Source organism: Tachyglossus aculeatus, chromosome 21 (genome assembly GCF_015852505.1).
Source record: "Tachyglossus aculeatus isolate mTacAcu1 chromosome 21, mTacAcu1.pri, whole genome shotgun sequence".
Classification (NCBI taxonomy): Eukaryota; Metazoa; Chordata; class Mammalia; order Monotremata; family Tachyglossidae; genus Tachyglossus; species Tachyglossus aculeatus.
The window spans coordinates 41,426,844-41,452,770 of NC_052086.1; the positions used below are offsets into that span (position 1 = coordinate 41,426,844).

The 25,927-nt window shown below is 45.1% G+C and overlaps 1 protein-coding gene across 1 annotated transcript in view; it reads left to right on the forward strand.

Moving 5' to 3' along the window:
* The window catches only part of NOS1 (nitric oxide synthase 1), a 178,925-nt gene that overhangs the window by 3,289 nt on the left and 149,709 nt on the right, over positions 1–25,927 (forward strand). The window contains 1 exon segment of the mRNA XM_038763769.1: positions 21,298–21,430. Within this exon segment, the coding sequence (XP_038619697.1) occupies positions 21,298–21,430 (133 nt within the window).

The following is a 25,927-nucleotide window of genomic DNA, read 5'->3' on the forward strand; positions in this document are numbered from 1 at the left end:
CTTAAAAATGCCAGTATTATTATTATTATTATTATTATCATCATCATCATCATTAGGAAAATGGGGGAGGCAAGAAAGCCCCACGTGGGACAGCCTGAGTAGCTTGGATCCGCCCCGGCGCTTAGTACAGTGCCTACCACGGAGGGACCGCTTTAAAAATGCTATTTTTTGTTATTATTATTGCTATTTGCTATTTTTATTATCATTATTATTATTATTATTATCATCATCACCTGGAAAATGGGGATGGAGCCGGTGAGCCCCACGGGGGACGGGGATTGGGTTCAACCCCATTCACTTGGCTCTGCCCCGGCGCTTAGTACATTGCCTGCCACGGGGGACAGCTTTAAAAATGCCAGAATTATTATTGTTGTTGTTCTTCTTCTTCTTCTTCATTATTATTATTATTATTATTATTATTATTATTATTATTATCACCCTAATTGGGAAAATGGGGGGGGGGGCAGGGAGCCCCACATGGGACAGCCTGATTACCTTGGTTCTGCCCCGGCGTTTAGTACAGTGCCTGCCACGGAGGAACCGCTTTAAAAATGCTATTTATTACTATTATTATTGTTATTATTATTGTTATTATGGTTATTATTATCATCATCTGGAAAATGGGGATGGAGCCTGTGAGCCCCACGGGGGACGGGGATTGGGTCCAACCCCATTCGCTTGGCTCCGCCCCGGCGCTTAGTACAGTGCCAGCCACGAGGGACCGCTTTTAAAAATGCCAGTATTATTATTGTTGTTATTATTATTATTGTTATCATTATCATCCTAATTGGGAAAATGGGGGGGGCAGGGAGCCCCACGTGGGACAGCCTGATTACCTTAGTTCTGCCCCTGCGCTTAGTACAGTGCCTGCCACGGAGGGACCGCTTTAAAAATGCTATTTATTATTATTAGTAGTAGCAGTAGTAGTAGTCGTAGTAGTATTATTGTTATTATTATTATTCTCATCTGGAAAATGGGGTTGGAGCCGGTGAGCCCCACATGGGTCGGGGATTGGGTCCAACCCCATTCTCTTGGCTCCGCCCAGGTGCTTAGTACAGTGCCTGCCACGGGAGGACCGCTTTAAAAAATCCATTTTTAGTAGTTGTAGTAGTAGTAGTAGTAGTAGTAGTAGTAGTAGTAGTAGTAGTAGTAGTAGTAATAGTAGTAGTAGTAGTAGTAGCATCATCCTCATAGGGAAAATGGTGGGGGGCGGGAACACAGGGAGCCCCATGTGGGACAACCTGATTACCTTGGATCCGCCCCGACGCTTAGTACAGTGCCTGCCACCGCTTTAAAAATGCCTGTATTATTATTGTTATTATTATCATTATTATCATTATTATTCTCCTCATCTGGAAAATGGGGGGGGCGAAGACCTGGAGCCCCACGTGGGACAGCCTGATTACCTTGGATCCGCCCCGGCGCTTAATACAGTGCTTAGCACAGAATAAGCCCTTTAAAAATACCATTATTATTATTATTATTATTATTATTATTTTATTATTATTATACCATTATTATTAGTAGTAGTAGTACTAGTAGTCTCATCTGGAAAATGGCGGGGCGAAGACCTAGAGCCCTACGTGGGACAGCCTGATTACCTTGGATACACCCCAGCATTTGGTATAGTGCCTGCCATGGAGTAAGCACTTAAAAAATACCATTGTTATTATTATTATTATTATTATTAAAAATACCATTATCATCATTATTATTATTATTATCATTATCCTCATCTGGAAAATGGGGATGGAGCTGGTGAACCCCATGTGGGATGGGGATTGGGTCCAACTCTATTTGTTTGGCTCCGCCCCAGCGTTTAGTACTGGCCTGGCACATAGTAAGTGCTTAACAAATACTATTTATTATTATTATTATTATTATTGTTATTGTTATTGTTATTATTATTATTATTATTATCTCCAGGGACCCCCAGGTCTTTCTTGTAGGGAAGGCACATTTCTTCCAGAAAATAATGTGTGGCCCTGGCTAAGTACTTACCGAGAAGCTGCTAGGCAGACTGGGTAGACCGTGGGTTTGGAAGTCGGTGGTCGTGGGTTCTAATCCCACCACCACCGCTTGTCTCCTCGGTGAGCTCAGATAATGATGACGGTTTACTGGGTTTGATGGGTATTTAGCTATAATCTGATTTATTTATACTGGGGCCTTGTTTTGCTATTTCCCCCCCTCGGGACTGTAAGCCCATTGTGGGCAGGGATTGTCTCTCTTTATTGCTGAATTGTACTTTCCAAGCGCTTAGTCCAGTGCTCTGCGCACAGTAAGCGCTCAATCAATACGATTGATTGATCATGATTGGGTTGGGACTGTCTCTATATGTTGCCAAATTGTACTTCCCAAGCGCTTAGTACAGTGCTCTGCACACAGTAAGCGCTCAATAAATACGATTGATGATGATGATGATGATCATAGAATGAATATCATTGCACTTCTCTGAGCTTCAGTTTCCTCACCTGTAAAACAGGGGTTCAGTCAATCAATCGTATTTATTGAGCACTTACTGTGTGCAGAGCACTGTGCAGAGCAATAACAATCACCCCTCCTTGTTAAACTGCAAGCCCTGTGTGGGACGGGGATTTACCTTCCCCAGTGTTTAGAACAGTGCTCAGCACATGGTAATAATAATAATGCTAATAATGGTATTTGTTATGCGCTTATTCTTTTCCAAGCACTGTTCTAAGCGCCAGGATAATAATAATAATAATAATGGTATTTGTTCATTCATTCATTCAATCGTATTTATTGAGTGCTTATTGCGTGCAGAGCACTGGACTAAGCGCTTGAGAAGTCGGCAACATATAGAGACGGTCCCTACCCAACAACGGGCTCACAGTCTAGAAGGGGGAGACAGACAAGAGAAGCAGCGTGGCTCAGTGGAAAAAGCCCGGGCTTTGGAGTCAGTGGTCGTGGGTTCAAATCCCGGCTCTGCCAATTGTCAGCTGTGTGACCTTGGGCAAGTCACTTAACTTCTCTGGGCCTCAGTTACCTCATCTGTAAAATGGGGGTTGACTGTGAGCCCCCCGTGGGACAACCTGATCACCTTGTATCCCCCCGGCGCTTAGAACAGTGCTTTGCACATAGTAAGCGCTTAATAAATGCCATAAAAAAAATATGTAGACGGGTGTCAAAATAGAACAAATAGAATTACAGCTATGCACACATCATTAACAAAATAAATAGAATAGGAAATATGTACAAGTAAAATAGAGTAATGAATCTGTACAAATATATATGTATTTGTATATACATATATCAATCAATCATTTTTATTGAGTGCTTACTGTGTGCAGAGCACTGTACTAAGCGCCTGGGAAATACAAGTTGGCAACATATAGAGACAGTCCCTACCCAACAGTGGGCTCACAGTCTAAAAGGTGGGGGGCAGAGAACCAAACAAAACATATTAACAAAATAAAATAAATAGAATAGATATGTACAAGTCTGTGAGCCCACTGTTGTGTAGGGACCGTCTCTATATGTTGCCAACTTGTACTTCCCAAGCGCTTAGCACAGTGCTCTGCACGCAGTAAGCGCTCAATAAATCCAATTGAATGAATGAATGGACTATGTGCCAAGCCCTGTTTTAAGCGCTAAATTCTAAGCTGGATAGATACGGGGTAATTGGGTTGTCCCAAGTCTTAATCTCCATTCTACAGATGAGATAACTGAGGTTCAGAGAATAATCATTCTGGTATTTGTTAAGCATTTACTCTGTGCCAGGCACTGTACTAAGCGCTGGGGTGGGTACAAGCAAATTGGGCTGGACACAGTCCCTGTCCACCGTGAGGCTCATAGTCTCAATCCCCGTTTTCCAGATGAGGTCACTGAGACCCACAGAAGTGAAGTATATATATATATATATATATATATATATATATATATACATACCTTTATATATGTATTTATGTTTGTACATATTTATTACTCTATTTATTAATTTATTTTACTTGTACCTGGACACAGTCCCCGTCCACCATGGGGCACATAGTCTCAATCCCCGTTTTCCAGATGAGGTCACTGAGGCCCACAGAAGTGAAGTGTATATATATATATACACACACCTTTATATATGTATATATGTTTGTACATATTTATTACTCTATTTATTTTACTTGTACATATCTATTCTATTTATTTTACTTTGTTAGTATGTTTGGTTTTATTCTCTGCCTCCCCCTTTTAGACTGTGAGCCCACTGTTGGGTAGGGACCGTCTCTATATGTTGCCAACTTGTACTTCCCAAGCGCTTAGTCCAGTGCTCTGCACACAGTAAGCGCTCAATAAATACGATTGATTGGTTGATTGATTGATTAAAGTGACTTGTCCAAGGTGACACGGTCCTCCCGCTCCCAGGCCCTTGGTCTTTCCACGCTGACAGACCAGGAAGAGGGAGATCTGCCTTTCTTAATGGAACTAGTTGCAGCGCTTGGAGCAGTGCTTCACTCAATCAATCAATCAATTAATCGTATATATTGAGCGCTTACTGTGTGCAGAGCACTGGACTAAGCGCTTGGGAAGTACAAGTTGGCAACATATAGAGACGGGCCCTACCCAACAGTGGGCTCACTAGTAGGGAGCCCTTAAAGACCGTAATAATTAAAAACCGTAATAATACTAATAAACGTTCGCCTGCTGGGGAGAACAGGAGGGAGGAACAGGGGAAGGAGGAAGGTGGGACTTTCCATGCAGCTGGGGAGGAAGGAACCCAAGCTGACTCTGGGCTCAAACTCAGTTTCCCCCAAAGCCTCTATGTGGGGTGGGGGGAACCCGGTTTCCACCCCTCCTGGCCCCCTTACACCTCCTCTCTGTCTTTATATTTTATTTGTTAAGCGCTTACTATGTGCCAAGCACTGTTCTAAATGCTGGAGTAGATACAGGGTAATCAGGTTGTCACAGTCTTAGTCCCCATTTTACAGATGAGGGAACTGAGGCCCAGAGAAGTGAAGCGACTTGCCCAAGGTCACCGAGCAGACAAGTGGCACAGTTTGGATAATAATAATAATAATAATAATAATAGTATTTCCTAAGCGCTTACTATGTGCCAAGAATTGTTCTAAGTGCTGAGGTAATAATAATAATAATGATGGCATTTATTAAGCGCTTACTATGTGCAAAGTACTGTTCTAAGCGCTGGGGAGGTTACAGGGTGATCAGGTTGTCCCACAGGGGGCTCACAGTGTTAATCCCCATTTTACAGATGAGGGAACTGAGGCCCAGAGAAGTGAAGTGACTTGCCCAAAGTCACACAGCTGACAAGTGGCCCAGCTGGGATTTGAACCCATGACCTCTTACTCCAAAACCCGGGCTCTTTCCACTGAGCCACGCTGCTGCTGTAGATACACAGTCATCAGTTTGTCCCATGTGGGGCTCATGGTCTTCATCCCCATTTTACAGATGAGGTCACTGAGGCCCAGAGAAGTGAAGCAACTTGCCCAAGTTCACACAGCAGACAAGTGGCAGAGCTGGGATAATAACAGTAATAATAATAATAATGATGGTATTTGCTAAGCGCTTACTATGTTCAAAGCAATGTTCTAAGTGCTGGGGGTAGATACAAGGTAATCAGGTTGTCCCACGAGGGGCTCACAGTCTTCATCCCCCTTTTACAGATGAGGGAACTGAGGCCCAGAGAAGTGAAGTGACTTGCCCAAAGTCACACAGCTGACAAGTGGCGGAGTCGGGATTTGAATCCACGACCTCTGACTCCAAAGCCCAGGCTCTTTCCACTGAGCCACGCTGCTTCTCTAGACTGCTTCTAGACTGCGAGCCCGTTGTTGGGTAGGGACCGTCTCTATATGTTGCCGACTTATACTTCCCAAGTGCTTAGTACAGTGCTCTGCACACAGTAAGCGCTCAATAAATACAATTGAATGAATAAATGATGTGGGTTCTAATCCTGGCTCCACCACTTGTCAGCTGTGTGACTCTGGGCAAGTCACTTCACTTTTCTGTGCCTCAGTTACCTCATCTGTAAAATGGGGGTGAAGACTGTGAGCCCACGTGGGACAACCTGATCACCCTGTAACCTCCCCAGCACTTAGAACAGTGCTTTGCACTTAGTAAGCGCTTAATAAATGCCATTATTATTATTATTATTATTATTCTCTAGGCCTCAGTTCCCTCATCTGTTACATGGGAATGAAGAGTGTGAGCCTCATGTGGGACAGGGACTGTGTCCAACCTGATTTACCTTGTGTCTACCCCAGTGCTTAGAACAATGCTTGGCACATAGTAAGTGCTTCATAAATGCCATTATCATTATTATTATTATTCTCTGGGCCTCAGTTCCCTCATCTGTTAAATGGGAATGAAGAGTGTGAGCCTCATGTGGGACAGGGACTGTGTCCAACCTGATTTACCTTGTGTCTACCCCAATGCTTAGAACAGTGCTTGGCACATAGTAAGCGCTTAATAAATGCCATTATTATTATTATTATTATTATTATTATTATTATTATTATTATTCTCTGGGCCTCAGTTCCCTCATCTGTTAAATGAGAATGAAGAGTGTGAGCCTCATGTGGGACAGGGACTGTGTCCAACCTGATTTACCTTGTGTCTACCCCAGTGCTTAGAACAGTGATTCGCACATAGTAAGCGCTTAATAAATGCCATTATTATTATTATTATTCTATGGGCCTCAGTTTCCTCATCTGTTAAATGGGAATGAAGAGTGTGAGCCTCATGTGGGACAGGGACTGTGTCCAACCTGATTTACCTTGTGTCTACCCCAGTGCTTAGAACAGTGCTTGGCACATAGTAAGTGCTTAATAAATGCCATTATTATTATTATTATTCTATGGGCCTCAGTTTCCTCATCTGTTAAATGGGAATGAAGAGTGTGAGCCTCATGTGGGACAGGGACTGTGTCCAACCTGATTTACCTTGTGTCTACCCCAGTGCTTAGAACAGTGCTTGGCACATAGTAAGCGCTTAATAAATGCCATAATAATTATTATTATACTTCTCTGGGCCTCAGTTCCCTCATCTGTTAAATGGGGATGAAGAGTGTGAGCCTCATGTGGGACAGGGACTGTATCCAACCTGATTTACCTTGTGTCTATCCCAACACTTAGAACAGTGCTTGGCACATAGTAAGCGCTTAACAAATACCGTAATTCTCTTTATTATTATTATCATTATTATTATAATTATATATATTATTATATTATATTATATTATTATCATTATATTATTATAATGGTAATAATAATGACATTTATTAAGCGCTTACTATGTGCAAAGCACTGTACTAAGCGCTGGGGAATTTACAAGGTGATCAGGTTGTCCCACGTGGGGCTCACGGTCTTAATCCCCATTTTACAGAGGAGGTAACTGAGGCCCAGAGAAGTGAAGTGACTTGCCCAAGGTCACACAGGTGACAAGAGGTGGAGTACGATGTACACACACTATGAGGCCTGTTGTGGCCATTGTAGCAAGCTGGGTGGTCCCTCAGAGCGTGGAAGTTTCGAGCTTGGGAATTGGAAAGGTTCGTTTTCCTCAGTGGAAAATGGAATTTGTTTATTATTATTATTATTGTTATTATTATCATTATTATTATTATTATTATTATTATTAGGGTATTTGTTACCATATTAGTCCAAACTCCCAGGCTACCGAAAAGGCCCCTGGCATTTTCCAGAGGCTTTAAGAATCAGGAACTCTTCTTCCCCAACCCCTGGAGCTGATTCAGCTCCCAGCTCCGCCAATTGTCAGCTGTGTGACTTTGGGCAAGTCACTTCACTTCTCTGGGCCTCAGTTACCTCATCTGTAAAATGGGGATTAAGACTGTGAGCCCCACCAGGGACAACCTGATCACCTTGTAACCTCCCCAGCGCTTAGAACAGTGCTTTGCACATAGTAAGTGCTTAATAAATGCTATTATTATTATTATTATTATTATTATTATTCAGGGCAGAGAAAAAGCCTTAAAATACTGTGGCCTAGGGGACACGGCCCGGTCCTGAGAGTCAGGAGGACTTGGTTTCCAATCCGTCTGCTGTGTGACCCTGGACAAGTCACTTTACTTCTCTTGTACCTCGCTGAGCTCCTCTGTATAAGGTCGAGAAGCACGGGAAGCAGCGTGGCTCAGTGGAAAAGAGCATGGGCTTTGGAGTCAGAGGTCACGGGTTCAAATCCTGCCTCTGCCAGTTAGCTGTGTGACTATGGGCAAGTCATTTTACTTCACTGGGCCTCAGTTACCTCATCTGTAAAATGGGGATGAAGACGGGTAGCCCCCCGTGGGACAACCTGGTCACGTTGTAACCTCCCCAGTGCTTAGAGTAGTGCTTGGCACATAGTAAGCGCTTAATAAATGCCATTATCATTATTATTATTATGGGGATTAGGACCGTGATTAGCTGGGATGCCTGGCACGTAGTAAGCGCTTAAAAGTAACATAACGAGTTCACATGCTAGAAGGGGAGATAGACATTAATAGAAATAAAGAAATAAATGATTATGTTGCCAATTTGTACTTCCCAAGCGCTTAGTACAGTGCTCTGCACATAGTAAGTGCTCAATAAATACGATTGATGATGATGATGGATGGAGACATTCCAACATGGAATCCTAATAATAATAATGGCATTTATTAAGCGCTTACTATGTGCAAAGCACTGTTCTAAGCGCTGGGGAGGTTACAAGGTGACCAGGTTGTCCCACAGGGGGCTCACAGTCTTAATCCCCATTTTACAGATGAGGTAACTGAGGCCCAGAGAAGTGAACTGACTTGCCCAAAGTCACACAGCTGACAAGTGGCGGAGCTGGGATTTGAACCCACGACCTCTGACTCCAAAGCCCGGGCTCTTTTCCACTGAGCCACGCTGCTTCTCTATCCTGGGCTGGACAGACCCTTGGACCACCACACTTGCCTCTTTGGCTCGTAGCCACCCCTTTTTTAAATAGTAGTTAGGAGCTTACTATGTGTCTACCACAGCTAAACACTGGAGTATATGCAATTTCAGTTCATTCATTCATTCAATCGTATTTATTAAGCACTTACTGTGTGCAGTGCACTGTACTAAGCGCTTGGGAAAGAACAGGGCAACAATAAACAGGGACAATCCCTGCCCACAACGAGCTCACAGTCTAGAGGGCGGGGGGAGACGGACGTCCATACCAAATGAATAAAATTACAGATATACACATAATAATAGTAATAATGATAATGATGGGATTTGTTAAGGGCTTATTATCATCATCATCAATCGTATTTATTGAGCGCTTACTATGTGCAGAGCACTGTACTAAGTGCTTGGGAAGTACAAATTGGCAACATATAGAGACAGTCCCTACCCAACAGTGGGCTCACAGTCTAAAACTGTGCAAAGCACTGTTCTAAGCGCCAGGGGGTTTAAAAGGTTGTCCCACGTGGGGCTCACAGTCTTCATCCCCGTTTTACAGATGAGGGAACTGAGGCACAGAGAAGGGAAGTGGCTTGCCCAAAGTCACACAGCAGACAAGTGGCAGGGTCGGGATTAGAACCCATGACCTCTGACTCCACCTTATCATTCATTCATTCATTCATTCAATCGTATTTATTGAGCGCTTACTGTGTGCGGAGCACTGTACTAAGCGCTTGGGAAGTACAAGTCGGCTACATCTAGAGACGGTCCCTACCCAACAGCGGGCTCATAGTCTAGAAGGGGGAGGCAGACAACAAAACAAAACATATTAAGAAAATAAAATAAATAGAATAAATATGTACAAGTAAAAAAAATAGAGTAATAAATATGTACAAACATATATGCATATATTGATATATCAAAATGCAGCCCTGAGGCAGCAAATCTGGACTGTGGACTTCTAGATTTTGAGCCCACTGTTGGGTAGGGACCGTCTCTATATGTTGCCAACTTGTACTTCCCAAGCGCTTAGTACAGTGCTCTGCACACAGTAAGCGCTCAATAAATACGATTGATTGATTGATTGATTGACTGATGAAATTTTTTGATGAATGATGATGATGATGGTATTTATTAAGCGCTTACTATATGCCGAGCACTGTTCTAAGCACTGGGGTAGATACAAGGTCATCAGGTTGTTCCAAGTGGGGCTCACGGTCTTCATCCCCGTTCACCAGATGAGGGAACTGAGGCCCAGAGCAGTGAAGTGACTTGTCCACAGTCACACAGCTGATAAGTGGCGGAGCCGGGATTAGAACCCACAACCTCTGACTCCCAAGCCCGGGCTCTTTCCACTGAGCCACGGTGCTTCTCTAATTCACTCATTCAATCGTATTTATTGAGCGCTTACTGTGTGCAGAGCACTGTACTAAGCGCTTGGGAAGTCCAAGTTGGCCACACCTAGAGACGGTCCCTACCCAACAACAGGCTCACAGTCTAGAAGGGGGAGACAGACAACAAAATCAATCAATCAATCAATTGTATTTATTGAGCGCTTACTGTGTGCAGAGCACTGTACTAAGCGCTTGGGAAGTACAAGTTGGCAACACATAGAGACGGTCCCTACCCAACAGTGGGCTCACAGTCTAGAAGGGGGAGACAGACAACAAAACCAAACATATTAACATCCCGCCTCTGCCGCTTGTCAGCTGTGTGACTCTGGGCAAGTCACTTGACTTCTCTGTGCCTCAGTTACCTCATCTGTAAAATGGTGTTTAAGATTGTGAGTCCCACATGGGACAACCTGATCACCTTGTATCCTCCCCAGCGCTTAGAACAGTGCTTTGCACATAGTAAGCGCTTAACAAATACCAAAATTATTATTATTCATTCATTCAATCGTATTTACTGAGCGCTTACTGTGTGCAGAGCACTGTACTAAGCGCTTGGGAAGTCCAAGTTGGCAACATATAGAGACGGTCCCTACCCAACAGTGGGCTCACAGTCTAGAAGAGCCTCTAATCTTATTCTTACCCTAGCGCACGGCGAGCAGACGCGAAAAGGAGCTGGGAAGAGAACCCAGGTGTCCGGACACCAGTTCTGGACTCTGAGAAGGGCATCGAGGGCAAGAAGGTGGGGTGGAGAGGGTCTCCATCATTCATTCATTCATTCAATCATATTTATTGAGCGCTTACTGTGTGCAGAGCACTGGACTAAGCGCTTGGGAAGTCCAAGTTGGCATCATATAGCGACGGTCCCTACCCAACAGTCTAGAAGACCGGGGAATGACGGGACAGTGCCGAGACAGGATTAGAGGGCTGGAAAATCTACCGCTTCCTCTAACTATAATTTAATCAATCAATCAATCAATCGATCGATCGTATTTATTGAGCGCTTACTGTGTGTACAGCACTGTACTAAGCACTTGGGAAGTCCAAGTTGGCAACATATAGAGACAGTCCCTACCCAACAGTGGGCTCACAGTCTAATTCAAGGTCATGTCAGCGTGGCTCAGTGGCAAGAGCCTGGGCTTGGGAGTCCAGAGGTGGTGGGTTCTAATCCCGGCTCCACCACTTATCAGTTGTGTGACTGTGGGCAAGTCACTTCACTGCTCTGGGCCTCAGTTCCCTCATCTGGAAAATGGGGATGAAGACTGGGAGCCCCACGTGGGACAAACTGATCACCTTGTATCTAACCCAGCGCTTAGAACAGTGCTTGGCACATAGTAAGTCTTAACAAATACCATAATAACTATTATAATTCATTCAATCATATTTATTGAGTGCTTATTGTGTGCAGAGCACTGTACTAAGTGCTTAAATAATGATGGTATTTGTTAATCAATCGTATTTATTGAGCGCTTACTGTGTGCAGAGCACTGTACTAAGCGCTTGGGAAGTACAAGTTGGCAACATACAGAGACAGTCCCTACCCAACAGTGGGCTCACAGTCTAAAAAGTGCTTACTACAAGTGCTTAAGTTATATAAGTTAAGTATATGTTATATATAAGTTATATAAGTTAAGTATACTATAAGTGCTTACTATAATAATAATAATTTTGGTATTTGTTAAGCGCTTACTACATGCAAAGTACTGTTCTAAGCACTGGGGAGGATACAAGGTGATCAGGTTGTCCCATGCAGGGCTCACAATCTTAATCCCCATTTTCCAGATGAGGGAACTGAGGTACAGAGAAGTTAAGTGACTTGCCCAAAGTCACACAGCTGACCAGCGGCGGAGCCGGGATGTGCCAAGCACTGTTCTAAGCACTGGGATAGATGCAGGGTAATCAGGTTGTCCCACGTGGGGCTCACAGTTTTCATCCCCATTTTCCAGATGAGGTAACTGAGGCACAGTGAAGTTAAGTGACTTGCCCAGAGTCACACAGCTGATAAGCGGTGGAGTCGGAACCCATGACCTCTGACTCCCAAGCCCGGGCTCTTTCCACTAAGCCACGCTGCTCCTCTATTCTTCCTCTTGGCACATAGTAAACACTTAACAAATACCATAATAATAATAATTATTATTATTATTATGTCTGCCTCAGCACATAGTAAGCATGTAACAAATACCATATTTATCATTGTTATTATTATTATCATTATTATCATTATTATTGTGTCTGCCTCTTGGCACATAGCACTTAGCAAATACTATAATTATTATTATTATGTCTGCCTCTTGGCACATAGTAAGCGCTTAACAAATAGCATAATTATCATTAACATTATGTCTGCCTCTCTCACTAGATTGTAAGCCCTTTGAGGATAGTGAACCTACAAACTAACTCCCTTGTCCTCTCCCAAGTGCTCAGTACAGTGCTTAGTACATAGTAAGCGCTTAATAAATACCATTATTATTATTATTATTATTATTATTATTATTATTATTATTATTTAGTATAGAGTAGAGTGCAGGAACTGGAGGGCAGGGATTCCCCCTTTTAGACTGTGAGCCCACTGTTGGGTAGGGACTGTCTCTATATGTTGCCAATTTGTACTTCCCAAGCGCTTAGTACAGTGCTCTGCACATAGTAAGCGCTCAATAAATACGATTGATGATGATGATGATGATTGTATCTTAACTCTACTGTCCTCTCCTGAGTGCTTAGTCCAGCGTTCAGCACAGAGTAGAGTTTAATTTACCTTGAGGACAGGGGTCAGGTCTGTTAACTCCAATGTCCTCCCCTAAATGCTTAGTCCAGCGCTTGGGAAAGGATATGTTCCCAACTTGTACTTCCCAAGCGCTTAGTACAGTGCTCTGCACACAGTAAGCGCTCAATAAATACGATTGATTGATTGATTGATTGATTGATAAAACTCATCCGTTCTCCAATTTCCACATGATCGGGCCTACCCCATTCATTCATCCGTACTCACTGAGCGCTTACCGTGTGCAGAGCACTGTACTAAGCGCTTGGAGAGTACAATTCAGCATGGAAGCAAGTCTTCCCAGGGGGACTTTTCAGTTGAATCCTCTGTGTTTGGCACGGTTCTAAATAATAATGTTGCTAGCTAAGCGCTTATTATAATAATAATAATAATATAATAATGGCATTTATTAAGCGCTTACTATGTGCAAAGCACTGTTCTAAGCGCTGAAGCACTGTTCTAAGCGCTTACTACATAAGTCTGTATATATACCTGTATATATGTATATATGTTTGTACGTATTTATTACTCTATTTATTTATTTTACTTGTACATATCTATTTTATTTATTTTATTTTGTTAGTATGTTTGGTTTTGTTCTCTGTCTCCCCCTTTTAGACTGTGAGCCCACTGTTGGGTAGGGACCGTCTCTATATGTTGCCAACTTGTACTTCCCAAGCGCTTAGTACAGCGCTCTGCACACAGTAAGCGCTCAATAAATACGATTGATTGATTGATTGATTGATAAGTCTTCCCAGGAGGATTTTTCGGTCAAATCCTCTGCGTTTGGCACGGTTCTAAATAATAATGTCGCTAGCTAAGCGCTTACTACATGTCTTCCCAGGAGGATTTTTCAGTCGAATCCTCTGCATTTGGCATGGATCTAAATAATAATGTTGCTAGCTAAGCGCTTACTACATAGGTCTTCCCAGGAGGATTTTTCAGTCGAATCCTCTGCGTTTGGCACGGTTCTAAATAATAATGTCGCTAGCTAAGCGCTTACTACATAGGTCTTCCCAGGAGGATTTTTCAGTCGAATCCACTGTGTTTGGCACGGTTCTAAATAATAATGTTGCTAGCTAAGAGTTTACTACATAGGTCTTCCCAGGAGGATTTTAATAATGTTGCTTACTACATAAGTCTTCCCAGGAGGATTTTTCAGTCGAATCCTCTGCGTTTGGCACGGTTCTAAATAGTAATGATGCTAGCTAAGCGCTTACTACATAAGTCTTCCCAGGAGGGTTTTTCAGTCAAACCCTCTGTGTTTGTCACGGCTCTAAATAATAATGTTGCTAGCTAAGCGCTTACTACATAGGTCTTCCCAGGAGGATTTTTCAGTCGAATCCTCTGCGTTTGGCACGGTTCTAAATAATAATGTTGCTAGCTAAGCGCTCACTACATAGGTCTTCCCAGGAGGATTTTTCAGTCGAATCCTCTGCGTTTGGCACGGTTCTAAATAATAATGTTGCTAGCTAAGCGCTTACTACATAGGTCTTCCCAGGAGGATTTTTCAGTCGAATCCTCTGCGTTTGGCACGGTTCTAAATAATGTTGCTAGCTAAGCGCTTACTACATAGGTCTTCCCAGGAGGATTTTCCAGTCGAATCCTCTGGGCGTTTGTCCCGGTTCTAAATAATATTGTTGCTACCTAAGCGCTTACTACATACCCAGCAGTGGGCTAAATGTGGGCTAGAGGAGGGAGGGAGAACAAGGATTGATTTTCCATTTTCTAGATAAGGAAACTGAGGCCCAGAGGAGGTAAGTGACTTGCCCAAGATCACTCGGCAGATACGCGGAGGAGGAGGATTAGAACCCAGTTCCTCTGATTCCCAAGCCCGGGCTCTAACCGTTAGGCCACGTTGGAGCCGAGCTTCACCCTTAGTTCGTTCATTCATTCATTCAGTTGTATTTATTGGGCGCTTACTGTGTGCAGAGCACTGTACTAAGCGCTTGGAAGCACAAATCGGCAACGTATAGAGACGGTCCCTACCCAACAATGGGCTCACAGTAGACTGCTTACTTTATGCAAAGCACTATACTAAGCGTTTGGGAGAGGTCAATAGAGTCAGTGGACATGATCCCTGCCCTCATTATTATCATTATTATTGTTATTGTTATTATCATGATATTGGTTAAGCGCTTACTATGTGCCGAGCACTGTTTTAAGCGCTGGGGTAGATACTAGGTAATGAGGTCGTCCCACACGGGGCTCACATTCTTGATCCCATTTTACAGATGAGGTAACTGAGGCACAGAGAATAATCAGAGCAATAATGACAGTATTTGTTAATTGCTTACCACGGGCCAAGCACTGTTCTAAACACTGGGAGGGATACAAGGTGATCAAGTTGTCCCACGTGGGGCTCACAGTCATTACTCCCCATTTTCCAGATGAGGTAACTGAGGCCCAGAGAAGTTAAGTGGCTTGCCCAAAGTCACACAGCAGACAGGTGGCGAAGGCGGAATTAGAACCCATGACCTCTGACTCCCAAACCCGGGCTCTTTCCACTGAGCCACGCTGCTTCTCATGGAGCTTCCTGTCGACTGGGTGAAGAGCGGTGTAAATAATAATAGTAATTGTTACCTGTGGTATTTGTTAAGCGCTTACTATGTGCCAAGCACTGTACTAAGCACTGGGGGAGATACGAGATAATCAAGATCCACATGGGGCTCACTGCCTAAGTAGAAGGGAGAACAGATATCGACTCCCCATTTTGCAGATGAGGAAACTGAGGCCCAGGGAAGTGAAGGGAAGCCATTAAGTAATAAATTATTTCATTCAATCGTATTTATTGAGCGCTTACAGTGTGCAGAGCACTGTACTAAGCGCTTGGGAAGTACAAGTTGGCAACATCTAGAGACGGTCCCTAACCAACAACGGGCTCACAGTCTAGAAGGGGGAGACAGACAACAAAACAAATCAAGCGGACAGGTGTCAAGTCATCAGAATAAATAGAAATTAAATTAATCATCATTTTCCAGGCTGGGTGGAAGCGGCTTGATGTGGTGTATAAAGAGCCGGCCCCGGCGGTCAGAAGGACCTGGGTTCTAATCCCGGCTCCACGAGACCTTAGGCAAGTCACTTCTCTGTGCCTCAGTTACCACATCTGGAAAATGGGGAGTAAGATTGTATGCCCCACTGGGACAGCCTCAGTAGAGCCCCTCTCTTGGTAAGCGCTTCACGGATGCCATCGTTATTATTCCTATTATTGCCACGAGAATCAGAATTCAGGACCGCCGTCCTCCCGGCTCCACGAGACCTTAGGCAAGTCACTTCTCTGTGCCTCAGTTACCTCATCTGAAAAATGGGGACTAAGATTGTATGCCCCACTGGGACAGCCTCAGTAGAACCCCTCTCTTGGTAAGTGCTTCACGGACGCCATCGTTATTATTCCTATTATTGCCACGAGAATCAGAATTCAGGACCGCCGTCCTCCCAGCTCCACGAGACCTTAGGCAAGTCACTTCTCTGTGCCTCAGTTTCCTCATCTGGAAAATGAGGAGTAAGATGGTATGCCCCACTGGGACAACCTCAGTAGAGCCCCTCTCTTGGTAAGCGCTTCACGGATGCCATCGTTATTATTCCTATTATTGCCACGAGAATCAGAATTCAGGACCGCCGTCCTCCCGGCTCCACGAGACCTTAGGCAAGTCACTTCTCTGTGCCTCAGTTACCTCATCTGAAAAATGGGGACTAAGATTGTATGCCCCACTGGGACAGCCTCAGTAGAACCCCTCTCTTGGTAAGTGCTTCACGGACGCCATCGTTATTATTCCTATTATTGCCACGAGAATCAGAATTCAGGACCGCCGTCCTCCCAGCTCCACGAGACCTTAGGCAAGTCACTTCTCTGTGCCTCAGTTTCCTCATCTGGAAAATGAGGAGTAAGATGGTATGCCCCACTGGGACAACCTCAGTAGAGCCCCTCTCTTGGTAAGCGCTTCACGGATGCCATCGTTATTATTCCTATTATTGCCACGAGAATCAGAATTCAGGACCGCCGTCCTCCCGGCTCCACGAGACCTTAGGCAAGTCACTTCTCTGTGCCTCAGTTACCTCATCTGGAAAATGGGGAGTAAGATGGTAGGCCCCACTGGGACAACCTCAGTAGAGCCCGTCTCTTGGTAAGCGCTTCACGGATGCCATCGTCATTATTCCTAGTATTGCCACGAGAATCAGAATTCAGGACCGCCGTCCTCCCGGCTCCACGAGACCTTAGGCAAGTCACTTCTCTGTGCCTCAGTTACCACATCTGGAAAATGGAGAGTAAGATTGTATGCCCCACTGGGACAGCCTCAGTAGAGCCCCTCTCTTGGTAAGCGCTTCACTGATGCCATCGTTATTATTCCTATTATTGCCACGAGAATCAGAATTAAGGACCGCCATCCTCCCGGCTCCACGAGACCTTAGGCAAGTCACTTCTCTGTGCCTCAGTTACCTCATCTGGAAAATGGGGAGTAAGACGGTATGCCCCACAGGGTCAACCTCAGTAGAGCCCCTCTCTTGGTAAGCGCTTCACTGATGCCATCGTTATTATTCCTATTATTGCCACGAGAATCAGAATTCAGGACCGCCGTCCTCCCGGCTCCACGAGACCTTAGGCAAGTCACTTCTCTGTGCCTCAGTTACCTCATCTGGAAAATGGGGAGTAAGACGGTATGCCCCACAGGGACAACCTCAGTAGAGCCCCTCTCTTGGTAAGCGCTTCACGGATGCCATCGTTATTATTCCTATTATTGCCACGAGAATCAGAATTCAGGACCGCCGTCCTCCCGGCTTCACGAGACCTTAGGCAAGTCACTTCTCTGTGCCTCAGTTACCTCATCTGGAAAATGGGGACTAAGATGGTATGCCCCACTGGGACAACCTCAGTAGAGCCCCTCTCTTGGTAAGCGCTTCACGGATGCCATCGTTATTATTCCTATTATTGCCACGAGAATCAGAATTCAGGACCGCCGTCCTCCCGGCTCCACGAGACCTTAGGCAAGTCACTTCTCTGTGCCTTAGTTACCTCATCTGGAAAATGGGGAGTAAGACGGTATGCCCCACAGGGACAACCTCAGTAGAGCCCCTCTCTTGGTAAGCGCTTCACGGATGCCATCGTTATTATTCCTATTATTGCCACGAGAATCAGAATTCAGGACCGCCGTCCTCCCGGCTCCACGAGACCTTAGGCAAGTCACTTCTCTGTGCCTCAGTTACCTCATCTGGAAAATGGGGACTAAGATGGTATGCCCCACTGGGACAACCTCAGTAGAGCCCCTCTCTTGGTAAGCGCTTCACGGATGCCATCGTTATTATTCCTATTATTGCCACGAGAATCAGAATTCAGGACCGCCGTCCTCCCGGCTCCACGAGACCTTAGGCAAGTCACTTCTCTGTGCCTCAGTTACCTCATCTGGAAAATGGGGAGTAAGACGGTATGCCCCACAGGGACAACCTCAGTAGAGCCCCTCTCTTGGTAAGCGCTTCACGGATGCCATCGTTATTATTCCTATTATTGCCACGAGAATCAGAATTCAGGACCGCCGTCCTCCCGGCTTCACGAGACCTTAGGCAAGTCACTTCTCTGTGCCTCAGTTACCTCATCTGGAAAATGGGGACTAAGATGGTATGCCCCACTGGGACAACCTCAGTAGAGCCCCTCTCTTGGTAAGCGCTTCACGGATGCCATCGTTATTATTCCTATTATTGCCACGAGAATCAGAATTCAGGACCGCCGTCCTCCCGGCTCCACGAGACCTTAGGCAAGTCACTTCTCTGTGCCTCAGTTACCTCATCTGGAAAATGGGGAGTAAGACGGTATGCCCCACAGGGACAACCTCAGTAGAGCCCCTCTCTTGGTAAGCGCTTCACGGATGCCATCGTTATTATTCCTATTATTGCCACGAGAATCAGAATTCAGGACCGCCGTCCTCCCGGCTCCACGAGACCGTAGGCAAGTCACTTCTCTGTGCCTCAGTTACCTCATCTGGAAAATGGGGAGTAAGATGGTATGCCCCACAGGGACAACCTCAGTAGAGCCCCTCTCTTGGTAAGCGCTTCACGGATGCCATCGTTATTACTCCTATTATTGCCACGAGAATCAGAATTCAGGACCGCCATCCTCCCGGCTCCACGAGACCTTAGGCAAGTCACTTCTCTGTGCCTCAGTTACCTCATCTGGAAAATGGGGAGTAAGACAGTATGCCCCACAGGGACAACCTCAGTAGAGCCCCTCTCTTGGTAAGCGCTTCACTGATGCCATCGTTATTATTCCTATTATTGCCACGAGAATCAGAATTCAGGACCGCCATCCTCCCGGCTCCACGAGACCTTAGGCAAGTCACTTCTCTGTGCCTCAGTTACCTCATCTGGAAAATGGGGAGTAAGACGGTATGCCCCACAGGGTCAACCTCAGTAGAGCCCCTCTCTTGGTAAGCGCTTCACTGATGCCATCGTTATTATTCCTATTATTGCCACGAGAATCAGAATTCAGGACCGCCGTCCTCCTGGCTCCACGAGACCTTAGGCAAGTCACTTCTCTGTGCCTCAGTCACCTCATCTGGAAAATGGGGAGTAAGATGGTAGGCCCCACAGGGACAACCTCAGTAGAGCCCCTCTCTTGGTAAGCGCTTCACTGATGCCATCGTTATTATTCCTATTATTGCCACGAGAATCAGAATTCAGGACCGCCGTCCTCCCGGCTCCACGAGACCTTAGGCAAGTCACTTCTCTGTGCCTCAGTTACCTCATCTGGAAAATGGGGAGTAAGACAGTATGCCCCACAGGGACAACCACAGTAGAGCCCCTCTCTTGGTAAGCGCTTCACGGATGCCATCGTTATTATTCCTATTATTGCCACGAGAATCAGAATTAAGGACCGCCGTCCTCCTGGCTCCACGAGACCTTAGGCAAGTCACTTCTCTGTGCCTCAGTTACCTCATCTGAAAAATGGGGAGTAAGACAGTATGCCCCACAGGGACAACCTCAGTAGAGCCCCTCTCTTGGTAAGCACTTCACGGATGCCATCGTCATTATTCCTATTATTGCCGCGTGAATCAGAATTCAGGACCGCCGTCCTCCCGGCTCCACGAGATCTTAGGCAAGTCACTTCTCTGTGCCTCAGTTACCTCATCTGGAAAATGGGGAGTAAGATGGTATGCCCCACTGGGACAACCTCAGTAGAGCGCCTGGCTCATGGTAAGCGCTTCACGGATGCCATCGTCATTATTCCCATTATTGCCACGAGAATCAGAATTCAGGACCGCCGTCCTCTGCGGATATCAGCTGTTAGGCAAGCGGCGGAGGACAAAAGCACCGGCCGGCTGCCTCGTCTCCCAAATCCCAAATAAGCCGGCTCGGGAAAAATCGGGCCGAATCACAATAAATATCACCAGTTATCAATTCCTGGCTCATGGGATCGTGAGCAGATGCTCGGCCTGTTTAGGAACAGATGAGGTCCCGCTCAGATGCTATTCTTCGGCTCCTCCAGGTCATTCCCTGGGCCTAGATGTGGCACGCGTGTCTCTGAATGAATTATCAGTCTTGTGTACCTCAGTTTCTCCACCTGCGGAAGGGGGTATAATAATACGCATCCCGTACTGGCCAAATAATGTTAACAGAACACTTTGACCACCAGAAAAGCCACGTGGATCCAATAGTCCGTCTCCAGCGGGGGCCACAAAGGATGCTGGAAAAAGTCAGATAATAATAATAATAATAATATTTGTTAAGCACTTACTATGTGCCAAGCACTGTTCTAAGCGCTGGTAATCAGGTTGTCCTATGTGGGGCTCACAGTCTTACAGATGAGGTAACTGAGGCCCAGAGAAGTGAAATGACTGGCCCAAAGTCCCACAGCGGACAAGTGGCGAAGCCGGGATTAGAACCCACGACCTCTGACTCCCAAGCCTATGCTCTTCCCGCTAATCCATGCCGCTTCTCACTTCCCGTTGTTCACTCCTTGGCAAAGCCGGCTGTCCCTTGGGATTTCGGGTTCTTATTGTTTTATTTTTTTCCTCATTCATTCATTCAATCGTACTTATTGAGCGCTTACTGTGTGCAGAGCACTGGACTAAGCGCTCGGGAAGTCCAAGTCGGCAACACATAGAAACGGTCCCTACCCAACAGCGGGCTCACAGTCTAGAAGGGGGACGCAGACAACAAAACGTATTAACAAAATAAAATAAATAGAATTAATATGTCCAAATAAAATAAATAAATTAATAGAGTGTAAGGACGAGTCCCTTCTGTCCTCTCTAACTGACATTTCCCCTCCGTCTCCTTTCCCCTCCCTCAGTGGCAAAGATCTGGGCGAGAAATTCCACCAGCCTATTCCAGCTGGGATGGAGAATGACGGAGTCTTCAATGACCTCTGGAGGAAAAACAACGAACCCGTTGTCCTCAACAACCCGTATTTGGAGAAGGAGCAGGTAAGGCGATTATCACAGCGCGCTGGGGCAGGGATGGTCATCGTTTGGGGATTTTTCTGTCGGTGCCCTCCATTAGGGCGGCTTGTTGTGGCTCTTGTAGCGTGACTGTACTGTGAGTTTACTTGTTCTAATAATAATAATAATAATAATAATAATAATAATAATTGGCATTTATTAAGCGCTTACTATGTGCAAAGCACTGTTCTAAGCGCTGGGGAGGATACAGGGTGATCAGGTTGCCCCACCTGGGGCTCACAGTCTTAATCCCCATTTTACAGATGAGGTAACTGAGGCCTAGAGAAGTTAAGTGGCTTGCCCAAGATCACACAGCAGACGTGGTGGAGTCGGGATTCGAACCCATGACCTCTGACTCCAAAGCCCGGGCTCTTTCCACTGCGCCATGCTGCTTCTCTAATGGTGGTCTCCCCCCTTCTAGACTGCAAGCCCGTTGTGGGGTAGGGATTGTCTCTGCCTGTTGCCGAATTGTACTTTCCAGGCGCTTAGTACAGTGCTCGGCACACAATAAACGGCCGATAAATATGATTGAATGAATGAATGAACTTCACAAGGTTGTCGGGTTCATTGTTGAAACCGCAGCTCGAGGACAAGGCCGGAGGAGACAGTGGTAATAATGACGGTATTTGTTAAACTCTTACTATGTGCAAAGCACTGTTCTAAGCACCGGGAGGATATAAGGTGATCAGATTGTCCCACGTAGTGCTCACAATCTTCATCCCCATTTTCCAGATGAGGTAACTGAGGCCCAGAGAATAATAATAATAATCCCGGCATTTGTCAAGCGCTTACTATGTGCCAAGTACCGTTCTAAGCGCTGGGGTAGATACGAGGTAATCAGATTGTCCCATGTGGGGCTCACAGTCTTAATCCCCATTTTACAGATGGGGTAACTGAGGCCCAGAGAAGTGAAGTGACTTGCCCAAAGTCACACAGCTGACAAGTGGCGGAGCCAGGATCAGAACCCACGACCGCAGACTCCCAAGCCCGGACTCTTTCCACAGAGCCACGCGGCTTGGCATTTTTATACAAATCTGTCATTTATGTACATCTATTATTGTCTGTCTCCCCCCTCTAGACTCTAAGCAGGTTAAGGGCAGGGAACGTGTCCGTTTATTGTTGTAGTCTACTCTCCCAATAATAATAATGGCATTTATTAAGCGCTTACTATGTGCCAAGCACTGTTCTAAGCGCTGGGGAGGTTACAAGATAATCAGGTTGTCCCACAGGGGGCTCACAGTCTTCATCCCCATTTTACAGATGAGGTAACTGAGGCACAAAGAAGTGAAGCAACTTGCCCAAAGTCCCACAACTGGCAAGTGGCAGAGCCGGGATTTGAACTCGTGACCTCTGACTCCAAAGCCCGGGCTCTTTCCATGGAGCCACGCTGCTTCTCAGATGAGAAGTGCTTAGTACAGTGCTTTGCATACAGTAAGCGCCCCATAAATACGATTGAATGAATGATTGAATGGAATCAATCTTGTCCATATTTACTATTCTATTTGTTAATGATGTGCATCTAGCTTTATTTCTATTTATTCTGATGACTTGACACCCGTCCACATGTTTGGTTTTATCGTCGTTTGGGATTTTTTTGTCGGTGTCCTCCATTAGGGCGGCTGGTTGTGGCTCTTGTAGCGTGACTGTAGTGTGAGTTTACTTGTTTTGATGTAGGTCTCCCCCCTTCTAGACTGTGAGCCCGTTGTGGGGTAGGGATGAGTAAGCACTTAACAAATTCCGCAATTATTAATATTTTGTTAAAATTAATATTTTGTTAATGATTTGCATCTAGCTTTCTTTCTGTTTATTCTGATAACTTGACACCTGTCCACATGTTTTGTTTTGTTGCCTGTCTCCCCCTTCTAGACTGTAAGCCCGGTGTTGGGTAGGGACTGTCTCTAGATGTTGCCAACTTGTACTTCCCAAGCGCTTAGTACAGTGTTCTGCACACAGTAAGTGCTCAATAAATACGACTGAATGAATGAATGAATCAATCAATCAATTAATTGAAGGTAATAATAATAATAATAATAATAATGGCATTTGGTATTAACTGAGCACTTTTTATGTGCAGAGGGTATAGGGGAAGCAGCAGGGGGGAGTGGATAAAGTGCATGCTTGGGAGTTAGAAGGCCGCTTGTCTGCTGTGTCGCCTTGGCCAAGTCACTTCACTTCTCTGAGCCTCAGTTCCCTCATCTGGAAAATGGAGATTAAGACTGTGAGCCCCACGTGGGACAACCTAATCACCTTATAACCTCCCCAGCGCTTAGAACAGTGCTATGCACATAGTAAGCACTTAATAAATGTCATTATTATTATTATTATTATTATTATTAGAAGGCCGCTTGTCTGCTGTGTCGCCTTGGCCAAGTCACTTCACTTCTCTGGGCCTCAGCTCCCTCATCTGGAAAATGGGGATTAAGACTGTGAGCTTGAAGCAGCATGGCTTAGTGGAAAGAGAGCCCGGATTTGGGAGCCAGAGGGCGTGGGTTCTAATCCCAGCTGTGCCGTTTGTCTGCTGGGTGACTTTGAGCAAGTCATTTCACCGCTCTGTGCCTCAGTGACCTCATCTGTAAAATGGGGATTAAGACTGTGAGCCCCCCGTGGGACAACCTGATCACCTTGTAACCTCCCCAGCGCTTAGAACAGTGCTTTGCACATAGTAAGTGCTTAATAAATGCCATTATTATTATTGTTATTATTATTGGGAGCCAGAGGTCATGGGTTCTAATCCTAGCTCTGCCACTTATTAGCTGTGTGACTTTGGGCAAGTCACTTGACTTCTCTGGGCCTCAGTTACCTCATCTGTAAAATGGGGATTAAGACTGTGAGCCCCCCGTGGGACAACCTGATCACCTTGTATACCCCCAGCGCTTAGGACAGTGCTTTGCACATAGTAAGCACTTAACAAATGCCATCATCATCATTATTATTATTATTATTGTGTCTACCCCAGCACTTAGAACAGTGCTTGGCCCATAGTAAGTGCTTAACAAATACCATTATTATTATTATTATTATTATTATTATTATGTAGGGAAGGGACTATAACCAACCCGACTTGCTTGTATCTACCCCAGTGCTTGGCACATAGTAAATGCTTAACAAATACCAGTATTATTATTATTATTATTATTCATTCACTCATTCATTCAATCGTATTTATTGAGCATTTATTTAGTGGGACAACCTGATCACCTTGTATTCCCCCATTGCGTAGAACAGTGCTTGGCGCATAGTAAGCACTTAACAAATGCCATCATTATTATTATTATTATTGAGCACTTACTTACTGGGCATAGTAAATGCTTAACAAATACCGTTATTATCATTATTATTCATTCATTCATTCAATCGTATTTATTTAATGGGCTAATCTGATCACCTTGTATTCCCCCAGTGCTTAGAACAGTGCTTTGAACATATTAAGTGCTTAACAAATGCCATCATTATTATTATTATTATTATTATTATTATTATTACTATTATTATTATTCATCATCAATAGTATTTATTGAGCGCTTACTGTGTGCAGAGCACTGTACTAAGCGCTTGGGAAGTACAAGTTGGCAACATATAGAGACAGTCCCTACCCAACAGTGGGCTCACAGTCTAAAAGGGGGAGACAAAAAACATACTAACAAAATAAAATAAAATAAATGGAATAGATACGTACAAGTAAAATAAATATAAATAGAGTAATAAATCTGTACAAACATATATCCATATATACAGGTGCTGTGGGGAAGGGAAGGAGGTAAGATGGGGGGGATGGAGGGGGGATGAGGGGGAGGGGAAGGAAGGGGCTCAGTCTGGGAAGGCCTCCTGGAGGCCTTATTGAGCACTTACTGTGTGCAGAGCACTGTACTAAGCACTTGGAAAGTACAATTTGGCAATAAAGAGCAGCAATAAAGCCACTTGTCAGCTGTGTGACTTTGGGCAAGTCACTTAACTTCTCTGTGCCTCAGTTACCTCATCTGTCAAATGGGGATTAATATTGTGAGCCCCACACGGGGCAACCTGATCACGTTGTATCTTCCCCAGCGCTTAGAACAGTGCTTTGCACACAGTAAGCGCCAACAAATACCAAAATTATTATTATTATTATCCCCATTTTCCAGATGAGGTAACTGAGGCACAGAGAAGTCATCATCATCATCAATCGTATTTATTGAGCGCTTACTATGTGCAGAGCACTGTACTAAGCGCTTGGGAAGTACAAATTGGCAACATATAGAGACAGTCCCTACCCAACAGTGGGCTCACAGTCTAAAAGAGTGGGCTCGCAGTCTAAAAGTGACTTGCCCAAAGTCACACGGCTGACATGTGGCGGGGTCGGGATTAGAACCCATGACCTCTGATTCCCAAGCCCGGGCTCTTGCCACTGAGCCACGCTGCTTCCGTAATGAGGTTGTCCCACGTGGGGCTCACGGTCTTTATCCCCATTTTACAAGTGAGGTAACCGAGGCCCGGGGAAGTAAA